Below are 24,781 nucleotides of genomic sequence, written 5' to 3' on the forward strand. Positions count from 1 at the left end.
GAAATGACACTTGGAGCTCTTACTAGAAGGGGAGATGTTTGACCTCCTTTGCCCAATGTAGAGTACAATTTTAATGAGGCAGGGTACTTTTTCAAGTTGTTTTTGTGCTGAGCCATTGTAAAAAGCAGTGGAGGTGAACTGTGTTTAGGGAAGTACAAAATGAAAGTTTAGTCATAATAAAATTTTTATTAAACTATGTAGATGACTCGTACATGGAGAGTAAATGTGGCTTGCTTCAGTAAGCAAATTCTCTCCCTCTGTCTTTTTTTTTTTTTAAGACATGGTCTCACTCTGTCGCCTAGGCTGGAGTGTAGTGGCGTGATCTCAGCTCACTACAGCCTCAGCTTTCCAGGCTTTAGGTGATTCTCCCACTTCAGCCACCCAGGTAGCTGGGACTACAGGTGCACACCACCATGCCCGGCTAATTTTTTGTGTTTTGGGGTAGAAACAGGGTTTCACTGTGTTTCGCAGTCTGGTCTTGAACTCCTGGGCTCAAGGGATCCACCTGCCTCGGCTTCCCAAAGTGCTAAGATTACAGGCATGAGCCACTGCAATAGGGACCAACAAACAAATTCTAATTTAAAATTCTATATAAATATATATACCTTGTATGTCCCCATAACAATTAAAAGTTTTATATATTCTTGGAATATTTATGTTGATACTATCAATCATATTCTCAATCATATTCATTGCATGTTTACCCAGTTTCTATTTGCAGTTGTCAGCAAATTATATGTTCTTTGGTTATTTCATGTTTTCTCATTTTTTAAAAGTGTCATTTTGGCCACATAGGAATTATGTCTTATGTATGTGTTAGCTAAATAGACAAAAAAGTGCCTATTAGGTATATGAGGAACACCGACAAGATATCTACAGATTAAAGTTCGTTTTATTATAATGTTTAAAAAGGGAGAAAATGGTAGGTTAAATTATATGAAATTGTTGATATTAGATCATTTTTTACTTATAAAAAGGGCAATTTCATAGGATTCAAGAAAATTGTCTGTAGCTGCTGATTTCTAAATACTTTCAGAGATGAATACCGATATTGTTTGCTTTCATTATTTTATAAAACATACCTTGTGTTTAAATTTGTAAGTTTTTAGAGCTGATGGGGAATTTTAGCAGTTATTTAATACTAAAGCCTACCTTAGCATATACTATTGATAGATATCAAAGAAAGACAATACAGAATCTTGATGGATCACAACAGTAGACATAACGACTTTCTTTTTGACATTTATTACAGTCCTCCTGTCAGGCGCCAGAGAGGAAGAAGGGATCGTCTGTCTCGACATAATTCCATTAGTCAAGATGAAAACTATCACCATCTCCCTTATGCACAGCAGCAAGCAATAGAGGAGCCTCGAGCCTTCCACCCTCCGAATGTATCTCCCCGTCTGTTACATCCTGCTGCTCATCCACCCCAGCAGAATGCAGTCATGGTTGACATACATGATCAGGTACAGTAACAGAATGTCTTGGAAATACAGAAGCTGAAGTTTTGTGGCAGTTTGAGATTTTTTTTTTTTGACTTTCTGTTGCGAATTTCTTTTAGTTTTACCTAAAATTAAGTTATTTAAGTTCCTTGTTTCTTTTAAGAATTGAGATTTAAATTCTACACAGCTTCCATAGAAGAAAGTTGAATTAGTATCGGCCCGGCAAGCTGGCTCATGCCTGTAATCCCAGCACTTTGGGAGGCTGAGGCAGGCGCATCACTTGAGCTTAGGCATTCGAGACCAGCCTAACACAGTGAAACCCCGTCTCTACCAAAAATACGAAAATTAGCTGGACGTGGTGGCACATATTTGTGATCCCAGCTGACACAGAAGAATCACTTGAACTCAGGAGATGGAGGTTGCAGTGAGTCGAGATCGCACCATTGCACTGAGTGACAGAGCGAGACTTCGTCTCAAAAAATTTAAAAAAAACAGAATCAAGGTTATGAAAGCTTAGAATGAATTCATGTATGGTTGATTTGAAATTACTGATTTAAGATTAATAGGAAATAGCAGACAGCTGGTGGGTTGAGTATATATCCCTGTTTCCTCTCCTCCTAGTTTCTTCTGGAATAATTCAATAAGCAAGACAGTTGGGTACATCTTTGCTTATAGGTTTCCATAGGTCTCTAAGGAGATGACAGGTACAAGGCTACAGTTCGTTTTTCCCTTTTCTTCCTGCCAAGAACTGAGGGACTAGCTGAGGGGAGGGGTTGCCTATCTTCAGAGCCTGAGGATGAAGACCACAATTTCATGGTGGTCTTTTCTGTGGAGTTTCTGAGGTTAAAAAAAAAAAAAAGACGTGTCTGAGCATGTCCTTATAAAAATTGCTGGATTTTAAGGATAAGGGGAAAATCTTGTGAGTTTATAAACCAAAAAAATTACCAGAGAAAGCTAATGAGAATAGGATCTCATTTTTCATCTGCACTAGATAATAATAAACCAAAACACATAGTGGCAAATTGAGAAAATATCTTACCTAGATACTCTTCTTGTGCCAGGCATTTTTATTATGTTCATGAAACACTTAAAAATTGATCACGTAGGAAACTTACATTATTTGTGGCCGTAACCTGATAAAAGTGTGGATATAAAATACTGAAGAAGAAAGAAAAAAAAAAAACAGTTGAAAAAATGGAGGAAAGTGTTTACAGAGTCCCATTCTGTAAAACATAGTATGTATATGACTATAGGACTGTGTGAACAACAGAGAAAAATATAGAGAAATACATACTAGGCTTGTGGGGTAAGGGCTAAAGTGAAGGAGGGGTGGTGGTTAGTGATGGAGCCAAAGAAAAGACTGCATTTCAGAAAAGGCAAGGTCTCATTTATGTAGTAGTGTTACGTGTTGAGTGTGTATATTGGAACATGAAAACATTACATATGTAAAAACCAGAACAACACAAGAATTAGGAATCCTGAGCAGACTAGTAGCCATGGCAGAAATTATAAAAGCATAACAAAATCTGTCTTTAAAATTAAAATTACATCTTGGGCTGGACGCAATGGCCCACACCTGTAATCCCAGCACTTTGGGAGTCTGAAGCAGGTGGATCACCTGAGGCCCAGGAGTTTGAGACCAGCATGGCCAACATGGTGAAACCCCGTCTCTACTAAAAATACAAAAAATTAGCCGGACGTGATGGCAGGCACCTGTAATCCCAGCTACTAGGGAGGCTGAGGCAGAAGAATCGCTTGAACCTGTGAGTTGGAGGTTCAGTGAGCCAAGATCGTGCCACTGCACTCCAGCCTGGGCGACAGAGCGAGACTCCGTCTCTAAAAAAATAAAAAGATCTGAATTCTTGTCTAACCTTTAAAGGACTGCTAATTCCAATTTAAACTTTTCTAGATCATAGAAAAAGATAGCTTCCAAATATATTTTATGAAACTAGCACAACCTTAACAATGAAACTTCATAGACATTACAACAAAAGAAAGCTGTTGACTAGTTTCCCTCATGAATACAGATGAAAAAGTTTTAAATAATAAACCATAGCTAGTGATATATGAAAAGAATAGGCTGTTTTCAGCAGGAAGGTATGAGAGCAATTTTTTAATAAAAAATAAAAGTCAAAAAAGAATAACCTGTTGGAATAACCTATTTTAATGTACCTAGTGATGTATTAAAAGAATAACGTAATAGTGAACCCATCCTGCATGGGTTCAGTATTAGGAACTCTTTCAAGATAATTTATTATATCAACAATATAAAGGAAAAAATATTAATAGGTGCAAGAAATATAAAAGCTAACCATCATTTCTTATTAGAAGGTCTTAAAGTGTAAAAAGGACTTTAATTTTCCATACGTGGTAGGAAGGCTTATTGATAGCATTCCTTTTGCTTGAGGACAACTGAGTGTGCTAGATAAAATACTATAAGTATCCTGAAAGCATCAAAAGGGCTAATAGATTAGAAGAAATTGCCAGACCCCAAACTAAGGGAAAATGGGGTGCTAGTTCTGTCCTTAAGGCATTTGTTCATTTGAGCAAACCTGAATTTTGAGTCTGTCAGGAGGCAAAGGGGACAAAAATGAAAGACTATTTCAGTTTAAGGAGTCACTTCCTGTATAGGAGACCCTTCCTACATAAAATACCAGGCACCTTAAATCACTGTATACCTGGAATACAGGGATATCTGGTCACTAGGACAAGACTGAATAGAAGTAAATTTGCAGCCCAAATTCACATCACTCTGAAATTAGTGAAAATTCATTTAAAGTAATGGGTACCTCAGGGGCCTAGAAAACAGGCAGTTTCTCCCTGAAAGAAGGAACCTTCATTCTGATTATCAAATGATTACCCCAATAATTTTTCCAGAACAGCGAGCAATAAAGAGAATTAACTCAGTACATGACTTAAAAAAGGGCTATAATTGAAAACCAATAGAAACAGACCTACAGTGAATTCACCTACTTCAAACATGCTTAAAGGTGAAACTTTGAACACTTTCCTGCTACCTGGAATAAACCTGGATGATGACTATTACTGCATCTATTCAGTATTGTTCTGTAGGCTAAGCCACCAGAAAAGACAAGAAAAAAGTTTAAGAATAGGAAAAGAACCAGTAACCCCATCAATATTTGCAGTCAAACTGATTATATTGATAGAAAATCTCAAAGCATCTTAGATAATTGTTAGAATTAAGAATTGAATAGATTGAAATGTTACAAAAATGAATATACAATAATCAGTATGTTTTGTTAGTACCAGAATCAAACAGAACATGAACAACTTTTTAAAAGATACATTAACACTGAACAACCCAGACATACTAATCATTTGCAGTATGTAAAGCTTTTTTTGATTCTGTTTGAGAGGAAAGGGAAAAAGTTCTAATAAAATCATTTATTTTTATTTGATGACATAATTGGAATTTCGAATGTGACTGCATGCTTAATTTTAAATAACTTTATTTTAAAAATATAATAATGCTATTGTGGTTAAGTGTTCTTATTTTTGGCCGGGCGCGGTGGCTCAAGCCTATAATCCCAGCACTGTGGGAGGCCAAGACGGGCGGATCACGAGGTCAGGAGATCGAGAACATCCTGGCTAACACGGTGAAACCCCGTCTCTACTAAAAAAAAAATACAAAAAAAAAACTAGCCGGGCGAGGTGGCGGGTGCCTGTAGTCCCAGCTACACGGGAGGCTGAGGCAGGAGAATGGCGTGAACCCGGGAGGCGGAGCTTGCAGTGAGCTGAGATCTGGCCACTGCACTTCCAGCCTGGGCGACAGAGCGAGACTCCGTCTCAAAAAAAAAAAAAAAAAGTGTTCTTATTTTTTAGAAATGCATACTGAAATTTTTTTTAAATAATAGGGTCCTGGGATTTGCTTCAACAAAATACATGAAACAGAGCAGTATATTCAGGTGGATTGGCTGTGGCTTAATGGTTTGAGGGCTGGGTGGTGGATATGGGGGTTTATTCTACTGTTTTTGAACATGTTTGAAATTCTCCATAATAAAAATTCAAAGAAAAAGTACAACTGAAAAAATCATAGTAATACTAAAGAAGTATCAGTCTTGACCGGGTGCAGTGGGTCATGCCTGTAATGCCAGCGCTTGGGGAGGCTGAAGGCGGGTGGATCACAAGGTCAGGAGTTTGAGACCAGCCTGGCCAACATGGTGAAACCCCATCTCTACTAAAAATACAAAAATTAGCTGGGCATGTTGTGTGCACCTGTAGTCCCAGCTGTTCAAGAGGCTAAGGCAGGAGAATTGCTTGAACCCGGGAGGTAGAGGTTGCAGTGAGCCAAGATTGTGCCACTGCCCTCCAGTCTGGGCCACAGAGCAAGACTCCATCTCAAAAAAAAAAAGAAGTATCAGTCTTAACAAAAGTGGTTTAAAACCACTTTGTGGAATACCAAAGCATTGTTGAGAGAGTTTAAAGAAAATTTATTTATTTTTTGAGACAGAGTTTTGCTCTTCTTGCCCAGGCTGGAGTGCAATGACGAGATCTTGGCTCACTGCAACTTCCACCTCTCCAGTTCAGGCTATTCTCCTGCCTCAGCCCCCCGAGTAGCTGAGATTACAGGCATCCGCCACCATGCCTGGCTAGTTTTTTGTATTTTTCGTAGAGATGGGGTTTCACCATATTGGCCAGGCTAGTCTCAAACTCCTGGCCTCAGGTGTTCTGCCCACCTCGGCCTCCCAAAGTGCTGGGATTACAGGTGTGAGCCACCACACCTGTTCTGTTTATTGACCATTGACCTAGGTGATGGTTACATGAGTGTTCATCTGATGATTTTTTTTTTCTTTTTTTTTGTAGTCTTGATGTTCGTGCTTTACGTACTTTGGTACTTTGCTTGTATTTTACAGTGAAGTTTTTAAAAAGAAATATGAAACTACTTCCCCCACCCCTGAGACGGAGTTTTGCTCTTATTGCCTAGGCTGGAGTGCAATGGTGCGATCTTGGCTCACTGAAACCTCCACCTCCTGGATTCAAGCCATTCTCCTGCCTCAGCCTCGCGAGTAGCTGGGATTACAGGTGCTCGCCACCATGCCCAGCTAATTGTTTATATTTTTAGTAGAGACAGGGTTTCACTATGTTGGCCAGGCTGGTCTCAAACTCCTGACCTCAGGTGATCCACCCACCTCGGCCTCCCAAAGTAATGGGATTACAAGCGTGAGCCACTGCGCCCGGCCCTATTTCATTGATTTTAAAATGTGCTATTTCCATATTTTAACATCTCCGAATTTGGGATGGATGCTTCTCAAAATTGATGGCATACTAATCTTGGTGTCATCCAAGCAGCAGTTGTAACACAGTCTTCACTGCTTGTGCTGTGCATCAGATGTCTTGCAGTTAACTGATATATGGGATTAAGTGGTAGTGTTTAGGGGGTGAGGCAGGAGGTGAGTTTAACATAAACCTCCAAGCAGGAGTCAAAAGTAGACAAGCTCTGTATAATTACACCCCTGACTTAAGAATCTAGCATCAAGTAGCCTTTGTTTCTTTTATGGATAGTGTTAAGAAATGCTGCATTGGCCGGGCGCGGTGGCTCAAGCCTGTAATCCCAGCACTTTGGGAGGCCGAGACGGGCGAATCACGAGGTCAGGAGATCGAGACCATCCTGGCTAACACGGTGAAACCCCGTCTCTACTAAAAATACAAAAACTAGCTGGGCGAGGTGGCGGGCGCCTGTAGTCCCAGCTACTCGGGAGGCTGAGGCAGGAGAATGGCGTAAACCCGGGAGGCGGAGCTTGCAGTGAGCTGAGATCTGGCCACCGCACTCCAGTCCGGGCGACAGAGCGAGACTCGGCCTCAAAAAAAAAAAAAAAAGAAATGCTGCATCACCAACTCCCTTGATGGCACTGAACCTTTTGTGGGAAAACCAGACAATGACACTGAAATTAAAAGTGATTCACCAGAGTCAGACTCTGAAAGTGAGGAACTATTAGAACTAACTACTTTATTTCACTTATATTTTCCTTTTTATGAATGCTCAAGTGTTGTATGATCTCATTTAAAGTGCTTCTAATAAATATATAAAATTCACAAGTGACCAAGTGTTCTGTTAGTTAAATAGAAGTATTTTTCTTAGTAGGTGGAGAAAATGACTATACAATCTGACCGGGCACGGTGGCTCATGCCTATAATCCCAGCACTTTGGGAGGCAGAGGTGGGCGGATCACAAGGTCAGGAGATCAAGACCATCCTGGCTAACACAGTGAAACCCCCTCTCTACTAAAAAATACAAAAAAAAAAAAAAAAAAAAAAAAAAATTAGCTAGACATAGTGGCGGGGTGCCTGTAGTCCCAGCTACTCGGGAGGCTGAGGCAGGAGAATGGTGTGAACCCAGGAGGTGGAGGTTGCAGTGAGCTGAGATCACACCACTGCACTCCAGCCTGGGCAACAGAGCGAGACTCTATCTCCAAAAAAAAAAAAAAACTTCATAAGTGACCAAGTATTTGTTATGTTAGTTTAAATAGAAGTATTTTTCTTAGTATGGGGAAAAAATGACTATACAATCTGATGTCTTGGAATCAGCAAAATATGATACTTGGCCAAGCGCAGTGGTTCACGCCTGTAATCCCTGCACTTTGGGAGGCTGAAGTGGGCGGATCACATGAGCTCAAGAGTTGGAGAACAGCCTGGGCAACACAGTGAAACCCTGTCCCTACAAAAATAATACAAAAATTAACTGGGTGTGGTCTCATGCACCGGTAGTCCCAGCTACTCGGGAGGCTGTGGTGGGAGGGTCACTTCAGCCCAGGAGATTGAGGCTACAGTGAGCTGTGATGGCACCACTGCACTCCATTCTTGGCAATATATCAAGACTCTGTCTCAAGAAAATGTGTGTGCAGTTGGTCGGGGTGGGGGCGTGGTATTTATGATAAAGGCTGTTTATCAGAAATCAAGTTTTATTTGTAAAATTCATCATACATTTCCATCAAAATCAGATATAGGATATAGGTACATATACACATTATTTTTGAAGGTTCTAGTTTGCTGACACAAAAAGATAATAGTTGGGTTGAACCTTATTCAAGTTGGATACCCCTGATTTGAATATCTGAAATGCTCTAAAATCTTTAGCTTTTTGAGCACCAGCTCAGCACTCAAAGGAAATGTTTAAGCATTTTGGATTTCAGATTTTGGGATTAGAGATGCTGAATTGGTAAGTATAATGCAGATTTTCTAAAATTCAAAAAAATCCAAAAGCTTCTGGTCCCATGCATTTCAGATAAGGGATGCTCATCCTATAGTTGTATACCTAGGAAAGGAGATTCTAAATTTTTTAAAAATACTAGAATTTAAAAGTTGGTAAGGTTGATATATTCAAGATAATATAAATAAAAATTATCTTCATACTAACACCGCTTTGACATGCAAATCGAGAAAAGTAACCTCTTGTAAATATAACAAAACCTTCACAGTTTGAGAAACAAATCTAATAATAAACTGAGAAATCAATTTAATAATAATCTTTGAAGAAGAAAACTAATTTTTTTTTTCAGTCCTGTCTTATGGTGCTGAAGGAAAACTTAATTTCTTCTTGAAAGACAGAACCGTGATATTCAATGTAATGGCATAATGTTTCTGGATATAAAAAGTCTTAATATAGGTCAGGCACAGTGGCTCACGCCTATAATCCTAACGCTTTGGGAGGCTGAGGCAGGCAGATCACCTGAGTTCAGGAGTTCAAGACCAAACTGGCCAAAATGGTGAAACCCTGTCTCTAATTAAAAAAACAAAACAAAACAAAAAAAAACAGGTGTAGTGGTACATGCCTGTAGTCCCAGCTGCTCAGGGGTCTGAGATAGGAGAATTGCTTGAATCCAGGAGGCGGTGGTTGCAGTGAGTCAAGATTGTGCCATTGTACTCCAGCCTGGGCGACAAAAGCGAAACTCCATCTCAAAAAAAAAGAAAAAAATATAAAATTCAGTCCTTTGTAAAATAACATAACATTTAGTACAATCATAACACTAATGCGTTTTGGAAGTGAATAAAATTGAGTTTATACGTAAGAATAACTGTGTGAAAATGCCAAAAAATGAAAAGATGTATGGTGAGAAGAATTTCTTACCAGATGCTAACTGTTCTAGTAAGATGCCGTAATTAAAGCAGCATGAAATTGGCATGAAATCCAGGAATATGTGAGTACTTAATGAATTTTTTAAAAGATGATATTTCACTGTAGAGGCAAGAAGATGGTTTAATAAATGGAGCAAATACAATTTCCCATGTGCAAGCAAAATTAGAGCCCTACTTTATAAACAAAAATAAGTCTAATGGAATATAAAAAACTAAAGAATTAGGAAATATAGGAATATATGTTTATAACCTCATCAATAAAGGAAACCCTAAAGCTACACTCTGGCTACATTAAAAAAAAAAAAAAAAAGGGCTGGGCGCGGTGGCTCAAGCCTGTAATCCCAGCAATTTGGGAGGCCGAGATGGGCGGATCACGAGGTCAAGAGATCGAGACCATCCTGGCTAACATGGTGAAATCCCGTCTCTACTAAAAAATACAAAAAACAAGCCACACGAGGTGGCAGGCGCCTGTGGTCCCAGCTACTCGGGAGGCTGAGGCAGGAGAATGTCGTAAACCCAGGAGGCGGAGCTTGCAGTGAGCTGAGATCAGGCCACTGCACTCCAGCCTGGGCGACAGAGCGAGACTCCGTCTCAAAAAAAAAAGATCACAAAAGACAAAAATATGCCATTAAATAAAGGATCTCATCAAAAGATAAAACATAGACTAGGAAAATATTTTCATTACACACAACAAGCAATAGATTCATATACCTCTTAAATTAAAAAATTACAAATGATTATGACAACCTAGTAGAAGATGGATGGGGCCAGGTTCAGCGGCTCACACCTGTAATCCCAGCACTTATGGGAGGCCAAGCAGAAGGATCGCTTGAGCCCAGGAATTCGAGACTGGGCAGGAAAACAAAGTGAGACTCTACATTCAAAGTGAGTCTCTTCAAAAAAGTTTAAAAATTACCCAGATGGGATCACCTGAGGTCAGGAGTTCGAGACCAGCCTGGCCAACATGGTGAAACCCCATCTCTACTACAAATACAAAAATTAGCTGCACGTGGTTGCAGGCACCTGTAATCCCAGCTACTTGAGAAGCTGAGGCAGGAGAACCGCTTGAACCTGGGAGGCGGAGGTTGCAGTGAGCTGAGATCATGCCACTGCACTCCAGCCTGGGTGAGACAGCGAGGCTCCCTCTAAAAAAAAAAAACCAGATGTGATGGTGTGCGCCTGTAGTCCCAGCTACCACGGAGGCTGAGGTGGGAGGATTGCTTGAGCCTAGAAGATGGAGGTTGCATTGAGCCATGATGGTGCCACTGCACTCACTGCACTCCAGCCTGGGCGACAGAGCAAAACCCTCTTTAAAAAAGTGGGGGGCAGTGAGCAAAGGATAGAGATTATTGACAGAAAAGAAAATCTAAATGCTTAATAAAATGTTAAAGGATGGTCAACCTTTTTAGTCAGAGAAATGCAAACTTAACACAAACCTGCTGTGATACCATTTTTTCACTCAGGTAAGTGTACTTATAATGCAAATACATCTACTTTTGAGTAAAGAGCCTGGGAAATGGGCACTCATATGTTACTGTTGCGGGTGTGGCTTTTTCCATGCAGCCTTTTGCAGGTGATTTGGCAGTATCTGTAAAAGTTTAAAAAATGTTCACCCCTTTACCTAGTAATCCTTCTGAGATAAAATTAATACATTCATATAAATTTATTTATTTATATTTTAAATTGAGCCTCACTCTGTTGCCCAGGCTGGAGTGCAGTGGTGCGATCTCAGCTCACTGCAACCTCCACCTCCCAGGTTCAAGTGATTCTCCTGCCTCAGCCTCCTGAGTAGCTGGGATCACAGGCGCACACCACCACCGCCTGGCTAATTTTTGTATTTTTAGTAGAGATGGGGTTTCACCATGTTGGCCAGGCTGGTCTAATCCTCCTGACCTCCGGTGATCTGCCCACCTCGGCCTCCCAAAGTGCTGGAATTACAGGCATGAGCCACTGTTCCCGGCCAAACTAATATATTTTTTTCAGTTTTGTTTATATTGGCAAAAGAGTTGAAAATAACTTGAACATGTGTTGATACACCATATGATAGGACCGTTAAGCGAGTGTTTCTTAAAATATCTGGCTAGTACCTAAAAGAACAAGTTACCTTCAACTCCCTTGCATACATACCTGCAATGTAGTATTAAATGGAAAAACAAAGTTGCAGGGTAGTATGATCTCATTTCTGTTAAGAAAATGAAAACAAACATGACAATTTATGTGTAATTGTGCTTTCGTATGTTCGTGGAGAAAGAGAAGAAGGATATCAGCATTGTTTGCCTCTGGGTGGCAGGTAGGATGGGAGTAAGATTGGCTAGGCAGGAAATGAGATTTCGTTTTTTTAAATATACTTTGCATTGTTTCACTATTTGTAATTAAAATTCGTTTTTGAGTGTGACCAAATAATGGAATATACAAGCTTTCATGATTCCAGTTCTTTTTATTCTGCCTTATACGGCAGGCTAGAAGAGTTAATATAGTAATCCATTATTTCCCTGGGCTTTTCAAGTCATTTGAGGGAGGAGTTTAGCCCCAGTTTTCTGGGAATAGTATATACTCTTGAAATAGTCAAACTCTCTCATACAAAGACAATGAATATTCTGGTCGAAACTATTGGAGAGTACGTTGTGAAAATCTGTGTAGCTGAGAGAGGAGCCAATAAATGACCAAATGTTGATTTTGAATAGTTTAACATTTTATCTAAACAGCTAAAGTTTGTTCATTTGTTTTTTCCTTTAAAGCTCCATCAAGGAACAGTCCCTGTTTCTTACACAGTAACAACAGTGGCACCACATGGGATTCCACTCTGCACAGGCCAGCACATCCCTGCTTGTAGTACACAGCAGGTCCCAGGATGCTCTGTGGTTTTCAGCGGACAGCACCTCCCTGTCTGTAGTGTGCCTCCTCCAGTAAGTCTGTATCTTTGTTCTCATTAGATACTACTATTAAGCACACCAGCCTGAATTTGGTTTTGTAACTTAACTGACTCTGGAAACCCTCTTTAGAGGGGCTAACTGCGTTATATAAGCAAACAAAATTTAAGAGACTGTCTTTGTAGTTTCACTTTCAAGTAAAAAGGTCAATTTTATTGCAATAAAAATCTCAATAGTATCCTTATAGTAACCATTTAATAAAATTAACTTTATAACCTGATATATTTTTACATTAACTTATACATATTTTAACATGGTCAAACCATGTTTTCTCATATATCAGCACCGTTTACAATTAAAGCCAATGAAGGTCAGCGTAAGTCTCAGAGATCTTATTGTTCAACACTGAAGAGTCTCAGCACTTACTGAGTTTTAATGGGCACTTTGAGTGCTTTGTCTTATTCCTTACTATAGGAAACCTATGATGAAAGTAGCATCACCCCCCATTTTCTAGTCACAGAATCTGAAAAGTTAAATGACTTGCTTAGTGTCATAGAGACAGCTAGTATAAGAGAGTAGAGATTCACACTGACTTTTTTTTTTCTTGCCTCTGAAGCTTATGCTTTGTCCTTTGATCTTTAATCTCAGTTCAGCCGCCTTTCAGAAATGAGGGCGCTGTATTTAAATGATGTATCCAAGGTCAATAATGTCTTCAAAGGAGATCACTTAGCAAAATTTAAATATAACTCTTAATACCTTGCTCTGAATGTGAGATTAAAATGCACACTTACACCAATACTAACTTAACAGATTAATTTACTCAAGCTTGGTTTCTCAGTAATAGAAACATTGTACGAAATTTGCTAACTAAAATACTGAGAGATTATAGGACAATTAGTTGAGAGTTGTGCTCTTATGAAAATCCTAGGAAGAAAAAGATTTCTACAGGATTGAAAAGGGGAGTTTCTGGAATATCAGTAGTGTTTGCTACATCTTGAACCAACTAGAGTTTCCTCTTCTCTGCAGCACTTCCCCCTCTCCCCCCGCACCGTTTCATAGATATTTAAAAGGCTAAAGTATTTCAACCAATTTGTGAAAGTTACATAAAATACAGAATAATTATTAGTACCATTACTTTACTAGTAGATAAAAATACACTAGTATTTCATTGTTAATATTAGCTATTAAAAACATTTTCATGATTTTGGGAGAGGTGTGACAATGACAGATTTTAATCTCACAATCCTTTTAAATTAATTATATATTCTGATATTTTTAACCAAACTGTAACGGTTTCTCTTACAGATGCTTCAGGCATGTTCAGTTCAGCACTTACCAGTACCATATGCTGCATTCCCACCCCTTATTTCTAGTGATCCATTTCTTATACATCCTCCTCACCTTTCTCCCCATCATCCTCCTCATTTGCCACCACCAGGCCAGTTTGTCCCTTTCCAAACACAGCAATCACGATCGGTAGGTATCTCTACTATTATGTCAGAATGTTTAGTTTTTAACTAATTTTTAATTTTTTCAAAATGTTTAGGCCAGGCATATAACCTTAGTGGATTTAAGAACCAGAAGAATGCCTACGTTACTATGTTTAAATGGCACACTTAAACACAATAACTTGGCCAGGTGCAGAGACTCACGCCTGTGATCCCAACAGGGAGGTTGAGGCAGGCAGATCACCTAGGGTCTGTAGTTCAAGACCAGCCTGGCCAACATGGTGAAACCCTGTCTCTACTAAAAATACAAAAATTAGCCAGGCATTGTCTCACATGCCTGTAATTCCAGCTACTCAGGAGGATGAGGCATGAGAATCGCTTGAACCCAGGAAGCAGGGTTGCAGTGAGCCAAGATCATGCCACTGCACTCCAGCCTGGGCGACAGAGTGAAACTCTGTCTCCAAAATAAACAAACAAACAAACATAATAACTTAGGCATTCTTCTGGTTCTTAAAAGAATTAAAGGAATCCAAACATATACAAATTAGTATAAACATTTACCTTAAATTTCTGGTTTCTTAAATTTTTCTAGTTATTTCAGTGTCACTTGTCTAAATTTGTGTTCTATTGCATCTGCAGTCCTTCAGGAAGTAAATCTGAAGAAAAGTTTTTAGTTGTATTTTTTTTTCTTTTTATGTGGTTCTAAATTGGAAAATGAAAATATTATAAAATTGTTAATACTTGTTAGAATAATATTTGTATTCATTTAGGCAAGGAAATTAACCTTTCTGAACTTCAGTTACTTTTTCTGAAGGCCTGGTTTTTTCACTATGTTGTGATGAAAAGCAGATGAGGTAGTCTGTTAACATAGTTAATTCTGTCTTGGGACTGGGATATAGTTGAGAGGCATATTGTTTTGGGACACCGGGAGATAGATGTAAGTACTACATAAGTATAAAGAAGGGCACAGGAAAAAAGGTCCAGTTGTTTTGATAGGCCAGGTTCAGCATCAGAACCATCAGACATTAAGGAGAAACAGGAGAGATAACCTATAGAAATGACTAAAGTGGAAGATTTCAGTTCTGTGGAAAGAACCTGACAGTTTATTATAGCAGAGTCTTACCATTGTTTACTAAGGATTTCTATACCATGCTGGGTACCAAAGAGGCTGCTGTCCTGAAAACCCTAGAAGCAATTATGACACAAGTTTGGCTCATCAGAAAAGGTAGAATTGCTTCCGCAAGATAATCTTTTCTTGGAATTAAGATAGGATTTGTGCCAGGATGATCTCCTTCTCAGCTTCCTGTATCTGGGAATTCAAGGCTAAAGCAAAATTTAGCTATCACTTGTATCTAAATTTGTAATTGTTTTAAAGGTCCAGTCACATAGCCATATCAAGACTTAGTTTTCACTAGTGTTGTCATAGTGTAAGCAATTGTGATTTCTCTCAAGCCTGCATAGGCTTCCAAATTAAAGCTTAGTATTTACTTACATTTGAATAACATGTCGCTATTCTGTAACTAAGGGAAGAAGTCAGTCTAGCATTTAAAAATAAATGTGCCTAAGAGAATTCAATTGAAAACATCAGCACGAAAATGTATACACATTTATGTGTATACATAATGTATAGCACTATTCCTAATAGTCAAAGAGTGGACAACCCAAATGTCCATCAACTGATAAACAGATGAGGAAAGAGTGGTATATCCATGCAATGTAATACCCATAAAAAGGAGTGAAGCATTGATAAAATCTGTGAAACAGGTGAGCCTTGAAAGCATTATGCTAAGCAGAGAAGGTAGACACAGCTTCCTGCTTATTTAAATGAACTGGTTCCATTTACATGAAATGGTGTAGAATAAGCAAATACATAAAAATGGAAAGCTGGGCCGTGCGTGGTGGATTACGAAGTCAGGAGATTGAGACCATCCTGGCTAATACGGTGAAACCCTGTCTCTACTAAAAATACAAAAAATTAGCCAGGTGTGGTGGCAGGCACCCCTAGTCCCAGCTACTTAGGAGGCTGAGGCAGGAGAATTGCTTGAACCCAGGAGGCAGAGGTTGCAGTGAGCCAAGATGGCGCCACTGCACTCCAGCCTGGGCAAGAAGAGCAAGACTGTGTCTCAAAAATAAATTAATTAATTAAAGGAAAGCTGATGACTTGGGGAAATGGGGATTGACTGATAATGGGTATACAGTTTCTTTTTGGGGTGATGAAAATGTTCTGGAATTAGATAGTGGTGATGGTTACATAACTGTGAATATACCAAAAATGCATTCAGTTGAATTCCTTTTATCATATGTCAGTTATATCTCAATGAACTGTTTTTTGTTTTCTTGTTGGGGCTTTTTTGTTTTTGTTTGAGACGGAGTCTCCCTCTGGTTGCCCAGGCTGAAGTGCAATGGTGTGATCTCAGCTCACTGCAACCTCTGTCTACCAGGTTCAAGCGATTCTCCTGCCTCAGTCTCCCCAGTAGCTGGGATTACAGGTGTCCACCACCACAGCCAGCTAATTTTTGTAGTTTTAGTAGAGAGAGGGTTTTACAGTGTTGACCAGGCTGGTCTCAAACTCCTGACTTCAGGTGATCCACTGGCCTCGGCCTCCCAAAGTGCTGGGATTAAAGGCATGAGCCACCACCCCCAGCCCAACTGTTATTTCAGAAGAAAGAATACATATCTTCTGTGTGCTTTGCATAGCACTACATTGCTTCAATGTTCACCACACACTTGAAGTAGTCTGTGAACATGCCCGTTTTATAGTTGACAGTACTGAGGTTCAGATTAAGTAATTTTTCTAAAAGTTACATGGCTGATTGGTGACAGTACCAAGATTCTGATGTCCAGAAGCCCATAATCTTTCTGCACAGCATAATGCCTCTGTACAATATCTCATTTAGCCCTGTTTGATTTATAAATGCACATCCTATTTTGTTTCGTCTGTGAAAGGTTAAGTATCTGAAAATCCTTTAGGTCAAGGTGCTATGACTGAAAAAATAATTTTAATTTTCCAATACTTGGCTTACTTGATGACTTTTTGCCTTCTCATTTTAAGAGAAGGTTCACATAGTAAAATTAATAGAGGATAATGGAAATGTTTAATAACATGTTTTAAACCTTGTTGAAATTAAAGTTAGGAAGATTTTACTGTAGTCTGTATGTTTACTTGTATGAATTTTAGATTAATGTGAACATCAAGAGATGCATGTCCTTAGAGACATTTTGAGATTTTAAATTTGTGGTTATTATAAAGCATAATCTAAACACAGGAAGTTGTGTTTTTTTTTGTTTTTTTTTGTTTGTTTTTTTCTCTCCTCAGCCTCTGCAAAGGATAGAAAATGAAGTGGAACTCTTAGGAGAACATCTTCCAGTAGGAGGTTTTACTTACCCTCCATCAGCCCACCCCCCAACATTACCTCCATCAGCTCCTTTGCAGTTCTTAACACATGATCCTTTGCATCAGGAGGTGTCCTTTGGAGTAGTAAGTTTTCATACAGTACTATGTTAATTACTTGCTTTGGCAGCTGATTGGTTCTGAGTTATGTTTTAGTATAATTCACCATATTTAGAATTATATGTATTCTTGACAGCATTCAGTTGGAAAGTTATATTTAGAAATACACCTGAGTGTATGGTTTAAAATGGTTGCTGCATCCATTAATAAGTTAGTATTTAAGGAATATTAAAAACCTTGAACAATAAAAAACTTGACTGTTTAAGTCTTTTTTTAATTACTTTGACAGATTATTTGTAAATGTAGAGTGATCCTAAATCTTTTAAACATTTTTCCCCCTGCAGCCTTATCCTCCATTTATGCCTCGGAGGCTCACAGGACGTAGTAGATACCGATCCCAGCAGCCAATACCACCTCCCCCTTATCATCCAAGCTTACTGCCATATGTGTTGTAAGTTCTTTCTTAATGATTTCTGAATTTTGAAACTCTTAAGATTCTCTTTCCTTTATGAATGTCTTCTCTGTGGTCTATAGCTTTCAGTGTGGTAGTTATTTGTTTTTACTTAACGTTAAAGGGTGGGGTGGGAGGAGCCAGTTAAGGCTGAAAGAAAGAGAAGAACGGTAACATAGGAGAAGTGGGGAAGGAAGAAATCTGTGAGCCAGAAAATAGGTTTAACAAATCAAGAAGCAGAAAAGGTTAAGATTTTTGCCTCTTTTACAACTGATAACACTTACCACCAGCCTTGATTATTCAGTTTTTAGTGCTGATTTTCTTAGGGGGAAAGGAGAAAAATTATTTCTATGTCTTAGAACTACTGTTTGGATTAAGTTGGTCTGTAACAGAAATTCCCATGGGTGGTACACATGGTGGGGTTTTTTGTTTGTTTGTTTCTTTAGACAGAGTCTCAATCTGTTGCCTAGGCTGGAGTGCAGTGGTGCAGTTTTGGCTCATTGCAACCTCTGGCCCCCAGGTTCCAGTGATTTTCCTGTCTCAGCCTTCCCAGTAGCTGGGATTACAGGCGGTCACCACCATGCCCAGCTAATTTTTGTACTTTTAGTATCGAGACAGGGTTTCACCATGTTGGCCAGGCTGGTCACGATCTCAGGTAATCTGCCTGTCTTGCCCTCCCAAAGTGCTGGGATTACAGGTGTGAGCCACCGCGCCCTGTGAGTAATTCTTTATTTCTCTCTCACGTAATAAAGTCTAGAAGTAGGCAGCTCAACGATGATTTGTTAGCCCTGTGACTGTGAACAATGTTAATGACTTCCTGTACAAGATCTAAGATGGCCTCTCAGGCTCTAGTCATATGACATTCCACCTAGCAAAAATAAAAGTAGATTCCTCTGCCTACCTGCTCCTCTCAAGGGTATGTTCCAGAAGTTGCACATATAACCCCTGCCTCTGTATCACATTGGCCATAACTTAGTCACATGTCTATAATTACGTTCTAGGAAAGCTAGGAAATACGGTTTTTATACCAGAAGGCCACGTGCCTATGTTACCACACTGTTGTTGTAGTTTTTCCTTCCTTCCTTCCTTCCTCTCTCTCCCCATTTTCTCTCTTTCTATCGTAATGTCAGATCTAGTTTGTCTCCCGATTTTGTTCTTAAAATGTTTTAGTTTAAGGTCTTTTGCATTTCCTTATAAATTTTTAAATCAGCATGTGAGTTTTTACTTAAGTGCTTGCTGCAATCTTGGTAGGTATTGCATGGAATTTATAGATTATTTTAAGGAGAAAGTGACATCTTAATGATACTGAGTCGTCGTCTTATGTGGTGTATGTCTGTTTATTCACCTTTAAGTTATCATAGCAATATGTTTGCCGTTTTTATTTTACAGTTCTTGCATATGTTTTGTTAAATTTTTCAGATTAACACCGTTCTTCATCCTTATAGCACTGGCCTTTGTCCTCCCTGTCCTGTTCATTGAATTAATGTACTAATATATTCAATGCTAGTGTGATTGTTTTCACTGCAGATCAATGCTTCCAGTGCCACCTGCAGTGGGCCCAACTTTCAGCTTTGAATTAGATGTAGAAGATGGAGAAGTAGAAAATTACGAGGTTAGTAGATGAATTGTGAATTAATTTGGGGAGTATTGTGAGCATGAAAGTATTATTCAACTTAACTCTTTAAACCACAGGCGTCCAATCTTTTCACTTCCTGGGCCACATGTAAGATACACTAACACTAATAGTAGCCAGTAACCTTTTAAAACATTGTAAAAAATAAATCTCATAATATTTTGTGAAAGTTTATCAATTTGTGTTGGGCCACATTCAAAGCCATCCTGGGCTGCATGCAGGCCATGTGTTCAACAAGCTTGATCTAAACATTTATTAGGTAAACACTTTGTGCATTTCAAGATATAAACATGTCATAAAAATGATTTAACATCTTTAAGGATATTTGAATATGTACTACCACAGCTATGATAACAGGTAGGTAGATAGGTGCTCTATTAGAATTACGTACAATTCCAATGAGAATGCAAATGAGAAAACAGTGAATTTTGATTAGATATGCTGAAAAGATTTTGTGGAAGCCAAAATGTTTGAGCTAGATCTTAAATAATGTAGAAGCTTTTTCATCTTTAAGATTGAGGCAGAGAAGTGCTGGACAAAGAGAATCAACAGATGGTCTGTGGTTAAAGGGAGAAAATCGGCATTTGATTGGAAAGCTTAATTGGTTGTCCTTCAGTGCTTGCTACAGAGTGGACATAATTTTGAATATTATGAGGGAGGAAGGGGCCACTAAATGTTTTTGGTGCTTTATGGCATCAGTACTTGTTAAGAGTCCAAACCCTGCCAGTACTGTGAAGTTAGAAAATGGTGACAAGGAAACCTATTTAGGTGTTGTAATAGGTCAGGCAATAAATTATAAAACCATGCATGTTCTGAACTTTAGGAACTGTGAATAGAAAGGAGTACAACAGTCAGCCAATTTTTGACAAGGCCACCAAGAAGACACAATGGGGAAAGATAGCCTCTTTAAGAAATGGTGTTGGGAGGCTGAGCGCAGTGGCTCACCCTGTAATGCCAGCATTTTGGGAGTCAAAGGCAGGCAAATCACCTGAGGTCAGGAGTTCGAGGCCAGCCTGGCCAACATGGTGAAACCCTGTTTCTGTAAAAATACAAAAATTAGCCGGGCGTGGTGGTGGGCGCCTGTAATCCCGCTACTCGAGAGGTTGAGACAGGAGAATCGCTTGAACTTGGGAAGCGGAGGCTACAGTGAGCCAAGATCACACCATTGCACGCCAGGCTGAGTAACAGCAAGACTGTGTCTGCAAAAGAAAAAACAAAACAAAAAACAAAAAGAAATGGTGTTGGGAAAACTGGATATCCACCTGCAAAAGAATGAAACTGGACCTTTACACCATACATGAAAGTTAACTCAAAATGGATTAAAGACCTAAACTTAATATCTGAAATGATAAAAGTGCTTACAGAAAACAGGGGAAAAGCTCCTTGATATTAGCCATGGCATTGGTTTTTTGGCCATCACACCACAAGCATAGGCAACAAAAGCTAAAATAAATAACTAGGACTACATTGAACTAAAAGGCTTCTGTACCGCAAAAGAAAGAAAGAAACAAAATGAAAGGCAGTCTACAGGTTAGGAGAAAATATGAAAAGTAAACATCTGATAAAGGGGTTAATATTTAAACTATACAAGGAGCTTATACAACTCAGTAGCAAAAAAAAATGAATAACCCAATTAAAAAAAATGGGTGGAGGACCTGAATAGACATTTTTCAAAGAAGACACAAAATGTCCAACCAGGTATATGAAAAGGTGCTCAAAATTGCAATCAGGGAAATGTAAATCAAAACCACAATAAAATACCACTTCACACCTGTTAGGATGGCTGTTATCAAAAAGTAAGTATTGGCAAGAATGTAGAGAAAAGAACCCTTTTTCCATGGGCTGCAGAGTGAATGTTTTGTTGGCAGGAAAACAACATGCATCTCTTTGTACTTTTTTTTTTTTTTTTAATATTACAAAGCCTATTTTATTAATTATAAAATTTTACACTCAGAAACAAAACATGAAGTCTTAGTTACAGTTAATTTTAATTATATAACTCTTTGTACATCTTAATCAGAGCACTTGAGCGGTAATATTTTGAAAGGAATCTTTTTTTCTTGAACGGGTCTCAAAAGTGGTCTTAAAATATTCCGTAAATCATACTGTAAACAGATATTCTGTCATCCAGACTTTATTATTGGGCAGAGTAGATTTAGCTAATTTCTTAAGGGCCCACAGAATGGCAAATGAGCATTGGCTTCTGCCTGCAGTCACCAGCTGTATTAGCCCCAACAAAAGAGTCAGCCTGTTTTTTGAAGCCAGGCATTGCCTTTTCTTTCTAGCTATGAAAATCTTAGATGGCATTCTCTTCCAATATAGGGCTGTTCCATCTACATTGAAAATCTATTGTTTAGTGTATTCACTTTCATCAGTGATCTTAGATAGAGCTTCTGGATAACTTACTACAGCTTCTGTATCAGCATTTCCTGCTTCACCTTGCACTTTGTTGTTATGAAGATGGCTTCTTTCCTTAAACTTGATGAACCAGCCTCTGCTGGCTTCCAACTTTTCTTCTGCAGCTTCCTCATCTCTCTCAACCTTGATAGAAATAAAGAAAGACAGGGCCTTGTTCTGGATTAGGCTTTGGCTAAAGAGAATGTTGTGGCTGGTTGGATTTTCTATCCCTGTCACTCAGACTTTCTCCATATCAGCAGTATGGCTGCTTTGCTTTTTTATTCGTGCATTCACTGGAGTGGCTTTTCTCTTTTTTCTTTTCTTTTCTTTTTTTTTTTTGAAGACAGGGTCTTACTCTGTCACCCGGGCTGGAGTGCAGTGCCACCATCTCAGCTCACTACAGCCTTGACCTCCCAGGCTCAAGCGATTCTCCCACCTCAGCCTCCTAAGTAGCTGGGACAGTAGACGCATGCCACCAGACTTGGCTAATTTTTGTGCTTTGAGACGGAGTCTTGCTCTGCCGCCCAGGCTGGAGTGCAGTGGCCAGCTCTCAGCTCCCTGCAAGCTCCGCCTCCCGGGTTCCCGCCATTCTCCTGTCTCAGCTTCCCGAGTAGCTGGGACTACAGGCGCCCGCCTCGTCACCCGGCTAGTTTTTTGTATTTTTTAGTAGAGACGGGGTTTCACCGTATTAGCCAGGATGGTCTCGATCTCCTGACCTCATGATCCGCCCGTCTCAGCCTCCCAAAGCGCTGGGATTACAGGCTTGAGCCACCGCGCCCGGCCTTTTTTTCCTTTTCTTTTGCAGAGAAAGGTTTTGCCATTTTGCCCAAGGCTAGTCCAAGTGTTGGGATTACAGGCATGAGCCACTGTGCCCAGTGAGAATGGCACTTTTTCTATTCGAACTTTGCCTTTGCGTTTAAACTTGGTTACTGGTTTGGCACAAGAGGCCTACATTTTGGCCTGTCTTGGCTTTGACATGCCTTTCTTACTAAGCTTAATCATTTCTAGTTTTTGTTTTGCTTTTTGAGACGGAGTCTTGCTCTGTCGCCTAGGCTGGAGTGCAGTGGCACCATCTCGGCTCACTGCAAGCTCCGCCTCCCGGGTTCACGCCATTCTCCTGCCATAGCCTCCCTAGTAGGTGGGACTACAGGTGCCCGCCACCACGCCCAGCTAATTTTTCGTATTTTCAGTAGAGACGGAGTTTCACCGTATTAGCCAGGATGGTCTCGATCTCCTGACCTCGTGACCCAGCCGCTCGGCCTCCCCAAAGTGCTGGGATTACAGGAGTGAGCCAGGACGCCCAACCAATCATTTCTAGTTTTTAAAGTGGGAGACATGTGACTCTTTCACTTGAACAATTAGAGGCCATTGTGGGGTTATTAATTGGCATAACTTCAATATTGTTGTGTCTCAAAGACTAGGAATACCCCAGGAGAGGGAGAGAGATGGGTGGATAGCCAGTTGGTCAGTGGAGTAGTCAGAATACCCAACATTTGTCAATTAAGTGTTCTGTCTTATACAAGTCCAGTTTGTGGTACCACAAAGCAAGTACAATAGTAACGTCAAAGATCAGAGAACATTATAGCAGATATAAAATAATGAAAAAGTTTGAAATGCTGTGAGAATTACCAAAATGTGGCACCAAGATATGAAATGACATGACTGTTGGAAAAATTGAATTAATAGATTTACTCAACATGGGGTGGCCACACACCTTTAATTTTTTGTTTTTGTTTTAAAAAGGTAGTATCTGTGGCATGCAGTAAAGCAAAGTGCAGTAAAATGAAATATGCCTGTGTAGTCTTTAGACTGTAAGAACTTAATATATTTTATTGTCATTATATTTGTTGATCTTTGCCATGGTATGTATGAGATATAAAAGATCATTATCAATGATATAAGTTTTATCTAAATTTTACATATTGTAATCACCATCGATTTGGCAGTTTACTTTTTTTTTTTTTTTTTAAGATGGAGTCTCTCTTTGTCACCCAGGCTTGGAGTGCAATGGCGCAGTCTCGGCTCACTGCAACCTCTGCCTCCTGGGTTCAAGTGATTCTCCTCCCTCAGCCTCCCATGTAGCTGAGATTACAGGTGCACGCCACCATGCCCGGCTAATTTTTTTGTAATTTTAGTAGAGACGGGGTTTCACCGTGTTGACCAGGTGGGTCTCAAACTCCTGACCTCAAGTGGTCTGCCTGCCTCAGCCTCCCAAAGTGCTGGGATTACAGGCTTGAGCCACCATGTGCGGCCTGGCAATTTTAAAATGCTTTCAATTTTAAAATGCTTTCTATTCCAGCATTTAGAAGGGCTAGGGAGCTAGTGAAAGGGGAACAAATTATTTAGATGATGCAATTTTCTAAATAATGTTGACACAGAAGCAGAGTTCTGGTATCATAATAAAACACACACAGTTATTACCACATTAATTATTGACATTTGGGGAAGTTAATTCTGTTTCTCTCATCTATCATTATTTGTTACCCATTCTTTTAACCCTGGGGCAACCTGAAAAATATAGAAAAGCCGTCCACAAAAGGCAGACTAATTGTGGGATAAACCAAATGAGTTATTAGAGTCATTAAGGAAAGGAGGTACTGATGTAAAATCAATAAGCATAATAATTGACTGGGCACGGTAGCTCACTCCTGTAGTTCCAGCACTTTGGGAGGCCAAGGCGGGTAGATCACTTGAGGTCAGGAGTTTAAGCCTGGCCAACATGGCAAAACCCTTTCTCTACTAAAAAATAAAAAATACAAAAAATTAGCTGGGCGGCGGCTACTCAGGAGGAGGAGGCAAGAGAATCTGAACCTAGGAGGCGGAGGTTGCAGTGAACTGAGATCATGCTATTGCACTCCAGCCTGAGGATAAAGCAAGACTCTTGACTCAAAAAAAAAAAAAAGAGGCATAATAATTACAATATTGAAACACATCAAATATACTAAAGTCCATGAGTTGATAGTGGATACTTAAAAAAAAAAAAATTAGGTGGTCT

At 39.5% G+C, this 24,781-nt stretch overlaps 1 protein-coding gene across 12 annotated transcripts in view; it reads left to right on the forward strand.

Annotated features, from left to right (window-relative positions):
* The window catches only part of RNF38 (ring finger protein 38), a 154,222-nt gene that overhangs the window by 118,548 nt on the left and 10,893 nt on the right, over positions 1-24,781 (forward strand). For all 12 annotated transcript variants that reach the window (XM_010369951.2, XM_030919402.1, XM_010369952.2 and 9 more), the window contains 6 exons: positions 1,253-1,466; positions 12,275-12,442; positions 13,712-13,882; positions 17,171-17,332; positions 17,650-17,756; positions 19,284-19,368. In XM_010369951.2, coding sequence (XP_010368253.2) covers positions 1,253-1,466; positions 12,275-12,442; positions 13,712-13,882; positions 17,171-17,332; positions 17,650-17,756; positions 19,284-19,368 — 907 coding nt within the window. The remainder of the gene's footprint in view (positions 1-1,252; positions 1,467-12,274; positions 12,443-13,711; positions 13,883-17,170; positions 17,333-17,649; positions 17,757-19,283; positions 19,369-24,781) is intronic.

This window comes from Rhinopithecus roxellana, chromosome 16 (genome assembly GCF_007565055.1).
Source record: "Rhinopithecus roxellana isolate Shanxi Qingling chromosome 16, ASM756505v1, whole genome shotgun sequence".
Lineage (NCBI taxonomy): Eukaryota > Metazoa > Chordata > Mammalia > Primates > Cercopithecidae > Rhinopithecus > Rhinopithecus roxellana.